A 20,709-nucleotide genomic window follows, 5' to 3' on the forward strand; every position below is an offset into this window, starting at 1 on the left:
AATACAAAAATTACAATAATGCTTATTAAAATTTGTTTTTTTATTACTATTATTTCTAATATTTCTTGCTCATTACGATTACCACGGTATGTTTTCTTTGTTTTCTCTTTTCTTCCAAAGATTTTTTTAATTTAGAAATTAATTTTACATTTTCTAGCTATTGCAATAAGATCATATATATTTTTTAAATGTAAATTATAACTTAATTCAAATATTTTTTTTTTTTTTACATATATTACTATTACTTCAAGGATTGAATAACTAACATTGGTCAAATTTAAAAATGTTAAAATGAAAATATTAATTAAACAATTAGTTAAATCAATAAAATTAATTTTTTTGGAAACGAAATAGAAAAGGTTATTTGTTTTAAAATTAAAATGAAAATAACATTGTAAATTTATTTATTATAACTATTGCAAAAATTAAGTTAAGAATATAATTTTCATCTAATTTTTTTTTTTGTTTTGAAGTAGTGCATTACGAGAACCAATTTCGGAATACAATAAAGAAAAGAATAAATATGATATTGCATGGGCTGATTGGAATGGTGGACATGATAGTGGTTATCAGAGTAAAAAAGATGGTCATCATGAAAAAGATTTGACAAATTTTAAACATGCAATAAAAGAGGAAGGTGAAAAGCATGCATTAAAATCAGCTACCGGTGCAGGTAAACATGCATTAGCTACAGTTGAAAAAGGTGCATCAAAGCATCTTGATCATGCTAGTGCACTTGGAAAAGGTATTCATTTTTTTTTTTTTTTTTTTAATTTAACTAGTATAAATTTGAAGTTAATTTTAGTCAAATATAAAAAAAAAAAAAACATTTTAAAATATTCATTCATTGAATTTTTTTTTTTTTTTGTATTCTTTCATAAAAGATTAGTTTATTTATTATTAAAATATATGCAAATAAATTGTTAAATATGATGTAAAATTTTGTTTTGTTTTGTTTTTTTTTTTTTTTTTTGTTTTAAATTTTTTTTTTTTTTTTTTGCAACAGATGTTAAAGCAAAAACATTTGGATTCTTTGATTATCAATATAAACAACCGGAATATCATGTGGAACAATTTTACACTGATGAAAAACATCGTCAAAAAGTTGGAACAGATCGTTTGCATCATACATCAAAAGATCATAAATCAGGTAATAAATATATAAATTAATTTGAATAGAGGGAAATTATTATTATTACCACTACTATAATTATTATTACGATTATTATCATTACTTTTATTATTATTATTATTTAAATTTAGATTGGAAAATCTTTTTTTTTTTTTTTTTTGTAAAATTTTAGATGCACATCAAGCATCCGGTTGGGGTAAACATGGAAAAGGATATCATAATGATGCAAAAGGTCTTGATGCACATGAAAATGGTGGAGAATTTCATGATGGTTGGGCAAATAATTTCCAGAAAGGTTATGAGCATGAAGGTGAAAAGGATTATTCTAAAGGTATATATGATATTTGTTGTTTGTTTTGTTTTTTTTTTTTTTTTTTTTTGTGATAATATTTTTTTAATTAAAAAAAATTCTAGCAAACTAAATTTTTTAAAATAATGATTAAGGTTAAAGATCATTTTGATTAGTGTTATTTATTTTTTTAGGACATGATATACATAAAGGACATTATCATCATGATACATCTCCTCCTCATCTTCCTAATCATCATAATCATCATCATCATCATGGAAATCATGATACTCCATATGAGCATAGTTATGGACATGGATCCGGTATGTGGGATTATCCGGTAGAATATGATGTTTGGGGTAAATGGCGTCATGGATGGGAGCATGGATTAGATTGATAAAATTGTTTTGTGAATGATCGATTATGCAGTTAATTTGATAATTTGATTATTTTTATTGATCAATTCATATTATCATTTCATATATATATATATATGTATGAAATTGTTTTAATGTCAAATTTTAAATATTGTATGAAATTTGAAATAATTTGTAGTTTTTCAAATTATTCATTTATTCCTCATTTCTTCTTCAATTTCATTCATCCAATAATTATTCACAGTAAAAGAAATTATATTGAATCAACTATTATTATTATTATTTGCAAAAACAAACATCATTCTACACACTTTTGAGCTATTCTTTATTAAAATATAATATTTTAAATTTATCGAAATAAAAATATTTGAATTTTAATAGAGATAATGAAAATTTTATCATTTCTGATTATTTTACAATTTCATGAAACATAAACAAATGTAAATTTTTGGATGGAAATTTTTTGAAAAATAGAAAATGGCTTCCTTAAAGAGATTAAAGAAGAGTTGAAAAATATTATTAAATATCTAAAAGTTAGGAAACTGTTATCTTTGGTCGAATATCAAAACTGAAAGTTTTTTTTTTTTTTTGATAATTTATAAATTGTTAGTATTTGGATTAATCAACTTTTTAAAACGAATTTTTATATCTCTTTAATAAGCTTTTTTTTTTTCCTTTAGCTTCTTATGCATCAATTTTAGCAATAAAATTAATTTCATAGAATTACAATAGAATTATAACATATGTTTTAAATGAAGTATCATACAGATATGATAAACAAATACAGCTTGCTATTCTGAAAGCTCATTTCAATGAGAAATTTAAAAATTAGAATTTCACTTAAGCATTTTGCAGTGAAAATTTTTGCATCCATTTTAAAATTGAGCAAATAGATCAAATTACAGCTGTATATGCATAATAAATACAGTTATATCTAATAAATTTGGAAACAATGAAGAAAATTATAACCAAAATGACATACAAAAAGAAATAATGAACTCTTAAATATTAGAAAAAACTAATATAAAGATTCCGGGAATCGAAATGAAATTTAAATAATAATAATTACTATCAATTTTTGCCATGATTAATCGTTATCATTGATTACTATTGTTGTTGATTATTATTAGTATTGGCATTATTATTTTAACATCACTATTTTGTCATCATATTATTTACTATTATCGTTATTACTATTATTATTATTATTAACATTATTGTTATTATTGGCATTATTGTTTTATCATCATTTTTTTGTTATTACACTATTTATTTATTATTATTACTATTATTGCTATTATAGCCAACGTTATTATTATTTCCATTATTACTATTACTATTATTATTATTAATGTTAATATTATTACTAATTTTATTGTTGTTATTATTAACATTGCGGATTCATTTAATTGCTTCAACGAGTAACGAAATATTAAAACTGACACAATTTATCTTGAAATAACAGCAATAATCTAAACGATAAGATGAGCGATCATATCGATTGTAAAATGATAAGAAAAAGAAAACGTAGAATTTGACAATATTTCTAAACAAAACCTTCATTACATATGCCTTCTTATCACAACAACTATATTATCACTATCATTATTCATTATCATTATCATTGTTATCAACACATGCACTACATCTGTGGTTTTCTATGTAAATCGAAATATTATTCAATTTAAACAAACTAAAATAATTTCATAGCTGATTGTGATTAATGAAAATTAAAAAAATAATTCTGATAAGTATAATAATTGTAAACAAGTTATACAAAAATTAATCAAATTTTTTCTAAAAATTTCTGTTTACTCTTATTTATTTAACAATTTCAATTTTATTTTCCAGTATAGGAGAATGTTGCTAGTAGTAGTTAAATGATATTTTAATTTCTTCTTCATTACATTATTTTTTTTAATCGAATAAGTTTTTTTTTTTTTTTGTGCATTGTTTTACGAATACCTTAGATTATTCGAAAAATGAAATTGTTACTATCTAAGAAAAATTGTACAGACTAGAAATATTGTGAAAAAAATATAAAAATTAGTTGAAAAAAAAAAAAAAAGATGGTTTAGCTTGATGTTTTAATTCCCCTTAATTAAAACATTAAAAATTAAAATATTCAATTAAAATATATCATATAGTTACTGAATAATTTAACTTTTACTACGAATTTAAAATTAATTGTAACGATTCTGTTGATTAAGTACTTGATAATTTAATTCCCTCTAATTAAAACATTAAAAATTAAAATATTCAATTAAAATATATCATATAGTTACTGAATAATTTAACTTTTACTACGAATTTAAAATTAATTGTAACGATTCTGATGATTAAGCACTTGATAATTTAATTCCCTCTAATTAAAACATTAAAAATTAAAATATTCAATTAAAATATATCATATAGTTACTGAATAATTTAACTTTTACTACGAATTTAAAATTAATTGTAACGATTTTGATGATTAAGTACTTGATAATTTAATTCCCTCTAATTAAAACATTAAAAATTAAAATATTCAATTAAAATATATCATATAGTTACTGGACAATTTAACTTTTACTACGAATTTAAAATTAATTATAACGATTCTGATGCTTAATTATCATTTAAATCTGTGAAAAATGGTAAAAATTTATCAATCAAATCAGTCAATAATCATCGTTTTCATAAACAAAATAAATTCCTTTCAATGAAACGAATGCAATTTATTTGAATTTTTTGTTATTTATTTGTTTACTGAAAAAAAAAAAAAGAATTTTTTAGATGAAAAATTTAACAAGAAGTTTTAGTAATAAAAGCATTTGGGATTGTTTATGTGAAATAGAAATAATTGATCGGAATTGATTTATTAAATTAATTTTCACATTTGAAAACAAATAACAGAATTTGATTTGAATGCAAATAATTATTCATTAAAAATTATCACTGAATGAAAAGACAGTAAAGGTTAGGTGATAATTTGAATTGAAATTTGATAATTTGTAATAATTGTAATAGTAACTAATCCTTCAAATTACTTTTTTCTTTTTCTATATAACATATTTTAGTGATAAGATAAGCATAGTTATCATATTTCATTTGAACATTTCATTTCTTGTCATCCTTAAAATAAATGATAAATTGATTAGATAATAAAATAAAAAAAAAAAAAACTAAAATTAAATAGGCACTGAAATTATACAACAATATCAAATGCATTCCTTAGTAGCAAATTTTCATTTCCTGAAGCAGAAGCAAAATTAAATAAAATGATAAAATGTTTTTTAGTTATTGGCAAATTCACAATAAGCTTAAAAATTATTTAAATTTCAGTTCTTTTTTTTCCTCTTTCTTTACGTTTTCATTGTAAATTAATTATTCATTCCTGTTTTTCACTATTGTTTTTTTTTTTTTAAATGGAAATTTTTTTAAATTGTATTTTCTATTTCTTATTAGTAAGAATGTTAAACTGTTTAATTCAATGTTATTTGCTTCCATCGGAAATTATGCATCATTTTAGATTAAATTCTATTTCAGTGTCGATTTTAATTCAATTCCTTTTTCATATTTTTTTCAAAGTATTATATTATAATATTTAATTATGTTATATGTTAGAAATAAATTTATTTTAATGATGATTTTTAATGATAGAAATTTTAATGAGACCATTAAAAATAAACATGCGAGGAAAATCTTGGAATTAAATTGGTTTGAAATTTGATAAGTGTAAATATGATATGATAAATTGTGTGTCACATCAAAATGAGAATTTAATGTGATCTGTAACAGATTGAAATTTAATTCTGAGATGTTTGTGAGATATTTATTTATCTCTCGGCAACTTTCTTTTTTCATTTTTTTATTTTTCTTTTTATCATTTAATTTATATAAAAATTTTTTTTTTCAGTTCCTTTTTATCTTTTAATAATTTGAATTAATTTGTTTGTTCTCAACTAATCTTTTTGACGAATGCTTTCACTGAAATTTGAAAAAATTGAACTATGCATTGAAAGAGAAATCATGAAATCATTGAAATTTAAAATTACTGAACTTGAAATCACCAGAATTGCGGCCAATAAATTTTTAAAATTTCTCACTCTAACATGTATTGCATATTTTATAACTTTGATTCTAATGAATAAAACCTAATTAAATCAAAAAAAATTTTTAAAAGAATTAATTTTAAATTAATTAAAGGTTGAATTAAAAAAGGCAAACTGCTAACAAATTATTAATGAAATGGTAATTGTTTATATGTGATAAAATTTGAACATGAAACCATAGTGCTAAAAAAAAATTATTTGCAGTCGTAGCATACATAAATATTATTTTTTAAAAATTATTTTAAAGAAAAATTATTAATTATTTAAAAATATTATTGATTAAAAATCTAATTTTCTGCGTTTTCATAAAAACTAATCAGAAAATAAGTTAAGAAATCAATAGAAATAAGTTTTTTGGATACATAAAAGTAAAAATTAGAATTTATAATATTATTACAGTTTCATTTTCATACATTTTCATAAAAACCTACAAGAAGAAAAAGAAAAATCTCTAAGTTATCAAAAATTTTATAATTTTAAATTTTAAAAAAATTTTATACTTTTTTTTAATAATTATTATTTTAATAAACACAAAATGACGAAATTCTTTTGAATGATTCATCATTCTCCTACTTAAAATTTCATCAAAAATTTTTTTTATTTAAAATTAAAATTCTTATTATAACTTTTATTTAAAATTTCAATAGTGTAATTAATTAATGGTAATTTATCGTAAATATTTCAATGATATTTTAGAATAATTTTCAATAATTTTTTATCAATTTCTTTTACATTATTCAAATGTTATTTATAAATTTTACATTCATCATTGAATTACTAAGAAATAAATTAATATGTCGTATTTTAAATTTAATCATAATTGTAAGAATGAATGAATAATTAATGAAAAGAAGACAAATAAAATATTTAAATTGGTCGATTAGAATTTTTTTTTTTTTTCTTTTTTGCATCATATTTTATATTAGATAGATCAAAAATGATTGATTTTGCGTCATAAGGAAGAGGATAATTACATGCTTGCTCATCCCTATCACTCATTTACATTTCATTAATAAGCAGTTTAACTTTTAAGATGAATTTATTGAAATTTCATCTCGAACAATTTCAATAACATATAACTGCTGATTATATACATTTATGCTGATATTTGGTTAGTTCGTTTAAAAAATTTGCTACATTTCAATGATAAGATTATTTTATTTAAAAAGTAATATTTCAAGTTTCATCCAAAAATGTTGTTTGAAGATTTGTTGTAGTTTCTTTTTTCTTTTTTGTTTCACATCAAATTCACTTATATATTATAACTTCAATTACACTATAATACTTTCACTTTCATTAAATAATCTATTAAGTAATATCGATTTTAATCCATTGTTAAACTAAGTAGCAAAAATACTTTTTTTTTTTTTTTTTTTCAATTTGGAATGAAAATAATCACATATTCAGGCAATAACTATTAAGTGGACAATATTGTCACTTTTTCAGCTGACTAAAAATACCATATCATTTAACTTTAATTAATTGATTAATTAATGTCAAAGCAAAATATTTGTTAAATGATTCACTCAGCAATCCATTTCTCTACAATAATCACAAGCATTTCTCAGATCACAAAGTTGAATACCTTTCTCAGTTTAATAAAAGCTTTCATTAATCGATGATACGATGAATACTTTCATCAAAAATATTCATATGAAGCTAACAGTAGTATTAATTTTTCATTTAATTTCAAGCTAATGCTCAACAATTTGTTGTTTATAAATATCAAATTGGTAATAAATGATAATTTCATCCTCAAAGAACATTGGGATAATTCATAAAATAAATTATAACATAACTTAAAATATCTCACTTAATGTTAAGCACATCATTTGCTTCTTTTTTTTTTTCTAATTTCGTCATACATGACGAAGGAATAAAAGTAAAGTAATAATTAAGTAATTGAAATTATCGGAAGAAGACGACAGATAAAATGCGTCAACGTTTTTTTTTTTTTTTTTTAAAACATTGAAAATATTTCTTTATTGAAACAAAAGTTACACAATATTTCATCGAAATATAATATCGGAAGTACTACTGTTATGTTGAGGTGTTAAAATTTTAAAAAATGATAATTTCTTTTAATAGCAATTTAATTTTATCATTTTCATTTCCATTAGTTTAATAATACTTTAGTTCATCATTATTGTTATTTTGAGTTTTCTCATTTCAGAAATGTTTGTAAAAACCAATTCATTTTTATCGATGATAATAATAACATCGGTATATTTGAGCTTTATTGATATGGCTAATGGAAAATTACAGTCCACAGAATGTAAAATGAATTGGTCATGGATTACTAATGCCATACTATCACCGCCAAACTACAAACAACTGCTCGATTTATGTTCCAAACGGTTTACTTATAATTAATTTCCTTTTTGTTATTTGGAAAATAAAATTTGCTGCAATTTCCATATTAAATTTCAAATTCTAATTCCATTTAAAATCATTTCGATGCATATGATCCATTTCAATTTTATATTTTTTTTTTCTTTGATTATGACTAAAAAGCATATGATATATTTTTTGGAATTGGCAGTAATTATAATGCTTTGCTAGTTTTCTTCATAACTTATATCATTTAATAAAGAAAAATGATAATTTAAAAATAGCACTTTCAATTACAGAGAATTTACAGGAATTCTATTACCAAATGATTTTTCTAAAAATTTAACTGAAAATTTACAAGTGCATTTGGAAAGCGAAATTATCTCTGTAATATCTAAGCTTGGTTTTTCAAATTAAATTAAAATGTTATAACAGCAGAGATGGATATGATAATTTCACTGAATGCGTTACGATAATCAAAAACTGTTCCGTTACTTTCATTTATCAATCCATATTGTATTATGTCACTTAACAACTACAAATTTTTCTCGAAATTTATTTTTTAAAGATAAACTTCAAGAATTTCAAGCTAATATAAATTAAATCGCTGTAATAGATGTTTTATTAAGCTCAATTTTTGTTATATTTTATCAACTAGAAACTTCTTAAATGTTATAATTTACTCTGAAGTAAATGCAAATTTTACTTCAGATTATCAGATTTTGATGATACGCAACATTATCAGCCTACTTCAATCACCAGAAATAATTTGCTGCGGGTGATATACAGTATTCTGCTGAAAAAAACGATGTGATAAATTAGTCTTCATGTTATCATCCAACAGTTTTGTTTACACATAATGTTTATTACCATTTGGGAATTACTACATAAACTGATCGAAGCATTCAGCAAAAGAAAGAAAAAAAAATTATTATTTATATTAATTGATACTGTATGTATTATCATTTGGATATACGGTATCGATACAGTATACCTCAGCGAATAATATCAGCATAAAAAGTGCTAAATTACGAATAGTAGCGATAAAAACGCGCGATAATTAAGTGATTACCAGACCGCGTCTTATCATTTGTCACATTTGTTATCATTGATGTTCATAACAAAAATCAGTTAATTAATAAAGACTTGGAATTTAAAGATTGAATTTTTGAGATAGAATGAACAAACACTTGGCAAACATTTATTTGATTTTTATCAAATCCTTTCTAGCCAAATAGTTTATTCTGGCTATAAGTGGAAAATGATAATCATCTGATTGAATTCGACTTCAATATACGATAAGATTGCAATCATAATAAAGCTGTCGTGGAAGAATTGATAATTTAATTTATTATTTTGGGAGAGGTTGTTGATCGCAGGAAGATTCGTTGGATGTAGATGTGAATATGTGGGGTAACAGAGGAATATAAGAATTCCTTTATTAACAGAGGCAATAGTACAATAACTTGATAGAGAACAAATGAAATTTAACTGCCATGGTTCTTGGTAAAAAACACACAATGCACCTTCAACAAGTATCAGAATGCAATATGCGTAAACAAATTATATGATTTACAATATGAGGTTGACCTGATTTACGTGCAAATCTATTTACTAGTTCATAAGCCGCAAAGGATATCAGTTAAGCAAAAACTGCTAACCTCACAGATTCAAAGGATAATTGATGATACAGCAATGAGGTCAACTAATTGAGGAACTGATACCGCGTAAACAATATATGAAAGATTTGCAGACTAAATGTAAGATTGGAAACAAAGAGTTATAAGCATTATTTGCAAGATTTCATAGACCATATTTCTTACTCATATTTTCAACTCTCATACAGAATTTTAAAGTTTTGCGATATTAAAATCCGTGGCAATAATTACTTGCGATCAATGTAAATCCATGTTTCTTATAATTATCATTCAGATGATCTTTTAAAACAGAAAGTTTTGTTATCTTGTAGATAATAAAACAACATTATATGTCTCTCATTTAGATGCACTATTGAACAGCTTTCTGGTTTCTAGAAATAATGCAACTACTTCAGTGATTTTGTATCCGTAATTTTTGGATCATATCTAAAACCTTACATTAAAAAATATGTTCTTGTAGATCAAGCGGATCATCAGGTTTGTTTTTGAATTGCTGTATCTTACTGATATAGCACTCTTACTCATTTTTTTGCTCTAGTGAAATTGGTAAAGTAATGCGATTGTCCTATTATTTAATTAGTTAATCGGCATCTTAGATCAGTATTTCTTATCAAAATCTAAAAAACACTTTTTATAAATGAAGCAATGTATTAAAAAATGAATTTCAAATATTAATGAAACTGTTCAATAAAAAAAAAAAAAAAATAAGAACAGTCAATATTACTATGAAATGCCGAGCCAGAAGTTATCGTTTTGCGATCTATGACCATGTCATTACTTCAACTACTTGATCTGCGCTATAAATCTGCACAATTCTTAGTCTTCAAAAATTAAAAACAATAAATAGCGAAGAAATGACAAAATATGTTTTATATAAATATCCAACTATGTGTTTTCTTCGCTTGCCTTTAATTGCAATTTAAAACATTTTGCTGTGGATGCCGTTTATTTAACCCATCACTTTAGCAAATTTAATGTACTATTTAACTCTGTTCTAATCAACTTTTTTTTGTTGCAAACATAATGTAGTAAATGATCTATTCATCAATCTGGTTGCAGTGAATTTATCACAATAGCGAAAGCGAAAGCACTATTTATTGAGTCATTCTCAGTGCAATGCAAATATTTTCCAGAAATTTCTAGCCAAAAATTTATCCAAAAAAAAATAACGAAAATTGCTTTGGGTTGCGGTTTTTTTTTCAACTTTTTCTTTTTTTGTAAGTGGTTTGGAATTGGTTTGTAATTGGTTCGTAAGTGGTTTGTAATTGGTTTGTAAGTGGTTTGTAATTGGTTTGTAAGTGGTTTGTAATTGGTTTGTAAGTGATTTGTAATTGGTTTGTAAGTGGTTTGTAATTGGTTTGTAAGTGGTTTGTAATTGGTTTGTAAGTGGTTTGTAATTGGTTCCTAAGTGGTTTGTAATTGGTTTGTAAGTGGTTTGTAATTGGTTTGGAATTGGTTTATAAGTGGTTTGTAATTGGTTTGTAGGTGGTTTGTAATTGGTTTGTAAGTGGTTTGTAATTGGTTTGTAAGTGGTTTGGAATTGGTTTGTAATTGGTTCGTAAGTGGTTTGTAATTGGTTTGTAAGTGGTTTGTAGTTGGTTTGTAAGTGGTTTGTGATTGGTTTGTAAGTGGTTTGTAATTGGTTTGTAAGTGGTTTGTAAGTGGTTTGTAATTGGTTTGTAAGTGGTTTGTAAGTGGTTTGTAATTGGTTTGTAAGTGGTTTGTAATTGGCTCCTAAGTGGTTTGTAATTGATTTGTAAGTGGTTTGTAGGTGGTTTGTAGTTGGTTTGTAAGTGGTTTGTAAGTGGTTTCTAACTGGTAACTAAAGCAAAGACATGTTTATTCTTGCTTTGTAAAAAGTATTGTTGCAAGGACATATTAAAGCTTCTAAAAGAATTTGATTCTCCCGATCTCTGTCTTTATCTCTCTTCTAAAATTTAAAAGAATGTACTAAAAGAATATGTTTGAACTGACTTCGGTTTTTCCATCTACGATCAAAAATTATATGTTGTGTTCGTTGATTTTGATTTTGTAGCTTTATCTAGCAAGTTAATTGAGATTAATTTTGAAATTAATCACTTGTAATCCGATAATAGTGTTTAATTCAGTCGGTTGAAATTTGTTGAACAGGTACGAGTTATATGCTATGCCAAAGAGTTTCATCTCATTTTATGCTAAGAATTTATTAATTTTAATTTAAACAAAAAAAGAAAAAACTTGTAATATGATTCAAGGCAGAAAGATTCAGTGTGAAGGAGAAAGGAATTAACAACATTATAAAGAAAATAGCCAGGAAGACATATTCTGGAAACAATTTCGGAAATTGTAGAGGATTCCATGTATATTATTGAACAAAAGAGGAATATAACTCATAAGAGATTTCAGAAATATGAATGATTTAGCAATTTCTTTTGTCATACATCATCAGCTACAGCATCACTGAAAGAGCGAAGAACCTGGCTATCATAATCTTCCATACAGCAGATTAATATTTCGAGTATGTTTTTTTTAATTATCGTTAAATTGATTGTTAACATCCTTCCTCATTATTATCATTTTTATCATCAATTTAACAGCACTATCATTATTAGTGACCTCATCAAGCAATTATCAATATATTTGATATTAGATAATGCTGCCTGATATAGCTAAAACTAAGATATGCAAAATATGAGGAAAATTGCTTGAAAGAAGTGTAAAAAAGAAAAACGAAATTAATTGAGACAATAAAATAATTAAACTAAATATGTAAATAATGAAGTTAATATGTTAATACTATTTACGTTAATTGCTTTGATAAAACATTTGTCAAGTATGTCAAAGTAAATGATATCATGCCTATCATGATAAAAGAATCCGCTCTCTACACTGTTAATAGTATTGATTTTATAATTATTTTCTAATTCTTTCTGAAATCCAAATCTATATGAATACAATAAATATAACAATTTTTGAAAGCTATTAAGAAATGATTATTATATAATTAATGTCAAACTTAAATTAATAAAATCAAAAAACATAACAGCAAAAAGAGGTTAATTTTACTATTCATGCATAAAACTGCATCTCTTTATTAAAATAAATTAAAAGCATCTAAAAATTTCTTACTGAGGTATTTTTGCAATTAACATTTCAGTTGAACTTTCTTTCAGTAGATGCTTATTTTAATCTCAAATCATTATAATTTCTCATAGAGCTTCCAAAAAAAAAAAATAATCTTTTTTTAAATTACTGCTTCATATTTAACAATTCACATATTCATTTTTGAAATTACTAATGGAACATTTGCGTATAATTACAATAAAAGTTGTTTGCATTACATGCAGAAATTATTGCATATTGTGATAAGTAATTCGAAATAATTAATCAAAACAGAGAAATCATCGAGTATTACTAACACTAGTACATTATAAACTTTCGTTTGATTTAAAATTTGCAAAGGATCATTGAAACAATGCAAAATCTAAATATCCATTAATGAATTTAATGATTGAACGAATAAAATTGATTCTGTTGTTTTCGAAAAAATTGAAAAACAAGCGCATTACTATAATTTTTACAACAAAGCATGTAAAATTTTGTTAAATAATAGCTAATACTGAATCAATTAACGATTTTTGTGTCAATAATTCTACTATTCAGATGAAAAATTTAAATTTGATTAAAAAAAAAAAAAAAAAAATTCATATATGTCATTATCACTATCACTATTATTATTGGGATTTATTATCATTTGCTATGATACGATGATTTTTTTTTTTCATAGGAAGAGTTTAAACATTGAGCTTTTAATTTTGATTAAACTCAAAAGATTGCATACTGCAATTTATTTTTAATGATGACTATCTTTGTGATATTTGCGACATAATTTCGAACTTATCTTCTTCATCTACTCAAACACAAACAACATCTGAGCTATACAACTCTTCAAATTTGACAATTACATATTTTGATTCATGTTTATAAAAACTACCCAAAGGTAGTAATTATGTTTGTATAATCTTTTTTTTTTTTTTTTTTTTCACATATCCCAAAAATTTTGTCACTCATTTACGATCAGTCTTTTTTTTCCAAAGTCGTCCAAGATTTTATTATTTTAAACTGGATTAAAATATAAGGTAGTGTGTATGTTTAGTTCGAAGAATGAAAACTGATAACTTCACCTAGAAGTTCCGAAATTTCTTTTCGCAAAAATTTCTTTTGGTTGCTATTAAAACTCTTTAAAAAAAAAAAAAAAAAAAAAAAGACCAATGAAAAAAGTAAAAGGTATCAACAAATAAAAAAGTGCATAAGATTTTTTTTTTTAAAGTTAAAATTAAAAAAAAAAAAAAACACTTCCCTATGACATTCATCACATTTTCTTCATCATACAGATATGGTTTAATGCCGTTCAGCAATCGTTCTACTTATCAAACTGATATGCATAATTATTTGATGACTAAATATCTATAGTATCTACCAATCGATAGTAGTGCAATCATACCGCTACAAAGTTTATTAAGAATTTCAGAAAATTATTAAATTTAGAACTGTTCAATTAAACAAAAATTTCAATTTTCAATTTATCAGATTGATGAATTCAAGTTAATATATGCTTTTTGTAATTTTTGTATAAAATTTATGCATTTATTTATTTTTTATAATTTATGCAAAATCTATATTGTTAATGTAGGAAGTTTCATAATTTTGGACATTTCGATTAAATTTAAACTTTTTTTTTTTACTTTAAAATATCAAATAGAACTATGTTGCAGAATCTATGGCTAATTATCACTAACATCACACTTCTTTGAATGCTAAAATGCTCAGATCAGAACAGACATATTTTACAGTCCATATTGTCCAAAAAATGAACAAATCACGGAAATGTTCAAAAAACTGACCAATTACCTTGAAACATTAAAAGCGATGATCGATAGCAAAGGGGATTGAAAGGAAATGAACGTTTGTAAAAAAGAAAAAAAATTATTTTCATTAGTTTGGCAAATTGTACCTACCATACATTTCAGATTATTCATGACATTTAAAGTGACCAAACATTGAACATGTCAAACTTTTCATGATTTTTGAAACGCTTCAAGAATGCATTTTATAAAAATTTAAAATTCAAATTATGAAATTATAACATTTAATACTAAACATGCAACATCTAATGAATACAAAAGAATGAAAATCGAAAAAAAAAAAAAAAACATTCAACAATTATATACGATCAATGCTTTTCTGTATTTGATCAGAATGATTTTAAAAGTGAAGACACATGATGAGAGCCAAATAATGAAAGAAGTAGTTTTCCTTTAAGATTTGGTAATTCAAGATGTAGTTTTCGTTATTTCTTTTCGTGACAGTTTTGATATTAGGTTTTATAAAATAATTAGACATTGACTAAACGATGCACAGGTCTGTACATCGGTTTCTTCACCATAAACTGAGATTGCATCCTCAAAAATCTTTTTCTGTGGAAGGCTGATTTTATCTTTAACTCCTTGAATAATTCGGTGTGGAACGAAGAAGAACGTTCTCGAACAACATATGGTATCGCAGATCTACCCTGTAAAATCATTCAAATATTAGTGTGTCGAAGTAATGAAAAATTTTTTGAGCTTGGAAAGGAATATTACACATCTTCAACTAAATTATCTAATAATAAGACTGGAAAATAAACAAATGATTCATCATTATAATACATTAAATAAATTAAAAAAAAAAAAACAATAAAAAAAGTAAATAAATAAATAAATGGAAACCTGTGAAATAAGAAAATGCTGTGGAAGATCAATATTTAAACCACGAGCTAAGACATTAACTTCTTGAAGATCTGAAAATTCAAGAGGTGTTGAAATGAAAAACATGCGCTCCTCCAGATCAATTGCCCTGATAAATCCATAACCAACGACGCGTAATGCATCTATCTTATCTGGATTTAACAAAATCGGCATATCTTGATCATCGAACAATCTTTTATCCTTTAAAATAAGCATATTATTAAAACAATTCGAAACAGAAATAAAAATCACATTTTCATTTAAAGCTGATGCTTAAAAATGTCTTGTTTATTTCAAATCAAACAAGGAAGAATTAGAAGAAAAAAAGTAAACACGATCATAATATAATCAAGAAGATCTTATCAATTTTATATCCCTAATTTACATGAATATTTCCATCTTAACAAATGATTTCAGAAGAAAGATAACCACAGAAAGAATCGTTATTTTTCTTTCTCGTCGTACCAGAAAATCATAAATTATTAATGTAATAAAGAAAAAAAACTTTCATTTTCACTTAGCCTACAATCACCCTTAATCTTACAGCTTGTATAAATTTGATAACTCCTAAAACTGCATTCAAGTTAAAAAAAAAAAAAAAACTTGGTCTTACTGAAAATAATTGCATTGAATTCTTTCTGAAATTATAAAGTTCTTCGTCTAGCAAAAGGGTGTAAATACAAAACTATTATAACTAAAGAAAAAAGAGAAAAAAAAAAAAACCTCTTCCGAATGATTAATAGAATTATGGACACAAAGAGCGACAAAAGTACAATTCAAAACGGCAAATATATGATTTGAAGGGAATGGTTCGTTTGTATGTATCAGTACTGCTACATCGCGGAATAATATCGCGGAAGGAGCTGCATCGGCAAACGATTTCAACGTTGGAATAGGACATAATTCTGCCATATATGCTGTTATTCGAAGACTTCGTAAAACAGAAGAAGAGTAGATCATATGCCTGAACATGAAAGTACTTACAAATTTCACTAATCCGAAAATTCCTCAATCATTAAAACGTTATATCATACGACATTTCAAAGTATTATTATTATTGTTTGTTATTCTATTTCTTATTCTTATCTTTATTTATTATTATTATTATTATTATTATTACTATTTATTATTTATTAATACTATTATTAATAACATTATTCCGAAACTGAATTAGTTTTACTGGTGATATAATTCACTCAGTTTGACTCAAAAAATTTAAATTAGCACTTATAAATCATTCAGTTTCTACTTTGTACACTTTCTCCACAAAAATAAGGATAAGAATAAGAATAATGAATACTAAAGATGAAAAGATAAAACAACAATTTATTCTATAAAAAAATTTTTAAAAATGTTCGAAGTAGTTTCTTTTTGCAGCTAAAATAAATATGTTACAAGGGAAAATCAACTTAATTCTTATTTCAAAATGGAGTAAAACTAATTTTCTTCTAAATTCCATTTCCACAAAAACTTACATGGGTTTTTCTATAGCATCGCCATAAAATACAAGTGGTTTTGCATTTCCATTCATAACAGATTGCTTTACCTGAAAGAAAAATGAAAATAAATAAAATAATGCAGAAAAGGCAAAGCATCATAATAGATGTTTTGTTGCCAAGAAATAGATCATTGACCAATAAAACATGGTAAATTTTGAGAAACGGAAAACTTTTCAATGCAATCTCACAACCTTAACTTTTATCGATGTATTCATACCATGTAATTGGATCCTGTTGAATCAACGAACGTGAACACAAAATCGGGATCAAACAATTCTAACATTTCATCCAAAAGTGAAGCACCTTTCCCTGTAATTTAATTGCTCGGTGACAGCTAAATCCAGAACTTATCTTTTTGTATTTCTCAGTCGAAATAATTTTTATTTCGACAAAATTGAAAAGTAGTCATTAATATCAATACCTTCAACCCATCCACAAGTATTAATGAAAAGCGGAGATGATGAAAGGCTATCATTCAAAAAACAATCCAACAATTTCCGAAGAATCACCAAATATGAACTTGAATCATCGTTTACACAAATCTTTCCGTAAAAATAAGTATCAGACAGAAGGATTCGTTGTTGAAATGGTGGAGCACCTGAAACTTTTAAAAATTAGTTTATTTTTCCTGAATGATTGGTGATAGATACAAAAGAAGAGAGAATTGAGATTTACTACGAAATAACCACAGACACAAAAAGTAACCTAAAAGTGGTGAGGTGACCTTTAATAATGAAATACTTCCTGGTGGATTCATTTCTGGTTGTCCAACATCACAGTCCAGAATATACGGAGGCGATCGTCCCCTAAAGTAATAAAATTCGAGACAGACAATTGTAATAAACCCTAGGATAAAGATAATGCAGAAAAATACAGCCAAGAAATTTGAAACATCTGAAAAACAAGTAGATCAGAAAATAACTGCTATTTATTATTAGTCAGTATTGAACTAAAATATTGCCTCAAAAACAAAAAATTTTTAAAAGCTGAAAAATGAGAAAAAAAGAAAAGAAAATAACCAATTTCGCTAAGAGTAAAATAAAATTTTTCAAAAAAAAAATTTTTTTTCTTTCTAATTTCAATGGAAATTTTCACGAGTCATTTTCCTCATTAGAGTGAATTGCTATTAAATATTTATTAGAAAAAGATAAATAGACGAGGAGATAGAATTACTTTCCAAGAACTGAATTAGCTAATACTCGAGTAAGCATCGATTTTCCTGTGTTTTTATTTCCTATAACCATTGTTATATTTCTTTTTCCTTTTTCTGAAAAATGAATCATCTTGATTTATTTAGTCATAGTAAAAATTATTCATATAATTTTCGTTTGAATTAACAACCAATTATCATAAATTCATGTTTCTAACTTGCATCTCTAACGCTTATTAAGAAATTGATCTAGTCGAAAAGTTTCGATTAGTGTAAAGTGATAACAAAGATACTATAAAAAGTGCTCATTTTGATATATACGTTAGCTTAATCCTTCTAGCTGCACAATAATTAAAACTTACGCGATTCATTTAAGATTTGTTCCATCAATTGAGAAATGCTTTCAGCAGTTCTACCACTATAAAGAGGTGGATATCTTATTTGAAGTGCACTACATAGCGGTCCCACTGAATAACATTCATTGTAGTTCGATGGCAGGAAAAAAATCTGAAAAACGAAAATTCTTTAAAGTAACTCGTATGTATGGCCACATTATCTGATAGTATAGTGCAAAGAAAAATCATGTATACGCTAAATATAATTAAAATCTAACAGATGTCCTTCTACATCCAGCACAAAGAGTGATACAGCAAAAATACAAAATGATTTGTGGCAAAAAAAAAAAAAAAAAGGTAAATTTTAGCAAAGAATAGGAATGGTAGATTGATGCGATGAAAGAAAAACTTCTGAAATTCTATAAATAATAGAAATGTTTTCCACTTTCATACCTGACCATGAAGTTCACGAAGACAAGCACAAATCTTTGAAAAATTAAACCGAAAAAGCAGCACACTATCACCATTTTCGAATTCTTTCAATATCGAATCCACTGCATTTGTTAGCTGAATAAGTTGGATAAAATCAAACATTAAAAAATAGCAGGAATACAAAGCATTTTAAATATAAAAAAAAAAAAATGCACATGCATTTTAAGTTTTCCTGAGAGTATGAATTTCTTCGTCTTTTTGTATCTAACTTGATAGGTATAATATTTCACATCAAAAAAAAAAAAAATTTTTTTGAAATAAAAGACCTCTTTCAGTCGCCATTTCACACGATGCAGATTGAAAAGATTATCTTGAAATGAAACAAATTGCGCTGGAGGACCAATCGAATACGGTGCTGCAATTTTGATAAACCGTTCTTCTGCATAAGCACCAGGTTCAAACTCATAACCACGTGATACTACTTTACCAAAGAGTATCTTAAAAGAAAAAGTTCAATAAATAATAATAATATTATTATTCCATTATTTCTTTTCTTTTCACGTTTAATTTCATTGCTCTTGTCCATTTACTCCATTCTGCTCTAACTCATTTCAAGAATTTATCCTTAGGCTCTTTATTCAAACAGATGAACTTCAAATAAATAACACCAATTACCTGAATATCAAATACACCGAAAATACTGATGCGACAATTGTGCTTCAATATGGCTAAACTATAATCCGGTCGGTAACACTGATGAAAGTAGCTGAAATTTCATAAATGAATTTGTATATTTTTCATAATTTCTCACAGTAATAAATATAATTAAGTTTAATAATTACCAGAATATATAGATCATACTTAAGTTCGCATCTATTCTAGCTACAATTCTATATATGATAGAAGACAAAGATAACTCACAGACAATATGCTTTAAATTGAACGTTAAAGGAACTCAAAAAATTCAATCAGCTGACTGAGAGAGAAAAATTCATAAAACAAAGAATTTAATAGGTTATACATTCAATACACCATTTGAAAAAAAGTCTTAAATTAATATTATACAAGAATTATTTGATTCATTCAATAGGTCTAGGTCAAATATAGATTTAAAAAATAAAGAATACATTGTGTTATGCAGAAATAAAATTATAATTATGAGAAGTTATGCATAAGTAGTAAACGACAGAAAAAATAAAATAAACGAAGTAGTCTACTAACCCATCTAAACTTTTAATATCGTTTGACATATTTCTAATTTCTACAAAATGTTTAATTCGTAGCCACCATCATTGCATTGAGTATTATCTGGAAGAAATAAAACTAAAATCAAATTATATTACATAATATACAAACTTTAAAGAAAAAAGAATTTCAAGAGTACACGTCTTTAATTTTGAGGAAAAATTTCAATATTAAACGTATGCGTACGTCAAGTTAACGTATCAATTTCAATATTAAACGTTACTCTCTCTTTCTCTCTTCTGCCTCTCTAATTTACGCGTACGTCAAGTTAACGTATCAATTTCAATATTAAACGTTACTCTCTCTTTCTCTCTTCCGCCTCTCTAATTTACGCGTACGTCAAGTTAACGTATGAATTTCAATATTAAACGTTACTCTCTCTTTCTCTCTTCCGCCTCTCTA

The 20,709-nt window shown here is 25.0% G+C and overlaps 3 protein-coding genes across 4 annotated transcripts; 2 read left to right on the forward strand and 1 right to left on the reverse strand.

Annotated features, from left to right (window-relative positions):
- Positions 1–18: 18 nt before the first annotated feature.
- Positions 19–1,818, forward strand: Bm5166 (SMC family, C-terminal domain containing protein; the record flags this gene model as incomplete). Its single annotated transcript, XM_043075885.1, has 5 exons — positions 19–86; positions 474–745; positions 1,007–1,150; positions 1,305–1,463; positions 1,616–1,818. 5 exons carry the CDS (start codon positions 19–21, stop codon positions 1,816–1,818), a joined length of 846 nt encoding a protein of 281 aa, XP_042931819.1.
- A 5,172-nt stretch (positions 1,819–6,990) lies between these two features.
- Bm13362 (Uncharacterized protein) lies at positions 6,991–9,037 on the forward strand (the record flags this gene model as incomplete). 2 transcript variants are annotated; one of them, XM_043075886.1, is made up of 3 exons in its annotated part: positions 6,991–7,003; positions 8,066–8,249; positions 8,935–9,037. In XM_043075886.1, 3 exons carry the CDS (start codon positions 6,991–6,993, stop codon positions 9,035–9,037), a joined length of 300 nt encoding a protein of 99 aa, XP_042931820.1. The 2 variants fall into 2 exon arrangements, with proteins under 2 accessions (XP_042931820.1, XP_042931821.1); XM_043075887.1 differs by lacking the exon at positions 6,991–7,003 and having other exon boundaries at positions 8,068–8,249.
- Positions 9,038–15,255: 6,218 nt separating this feature from the next.
- Positions 15,256–20,312, reverse strand: Bma-nol-9 (Protein C830.03 in chromosome III, putative; the record flags this gene model as incomplete). The annotated part of the gene is made up of 13 exons (XM_043075888.1): positions 15,256–15,432; positions 15,629–15,847; positions 16,370–16,610; positions 17,122–17,192; positions 17,363–17,454; positions 17,567–17,743; positions 17,851–17,951; positions 18,319–18,412; positions 18,658–18,802; positions 19,084–19,197; positions 19,389–19,559; positions 19,738–19,828; positions 20,284–20,312. The coding sequence occupies 13 exons, from the start codon at positions 20,310–20,312 to the stop codon at positions 15,256–15,258; spliced, it is 1,722 nt and encodes a 573-aa protein (XP_042931822.1).
- Between the last annotated feature and the right edge of the window lie 397 nt (positions 20,313–20,709).

This window comes from Brugia malayi (genome assembly GCF_000002995.4).
Source record: "Brugia malayi strain FR3 genome assembly, contig: Bm_v4_ChrX_scaffold_001, whole genome shotgun sequence".
Lineage (NCBI taxonomy): Eukaryota > Metazoa > Nematoda > Chromadorea > Rhabditida > Onchocercidae > Brugia > Brugia malayi.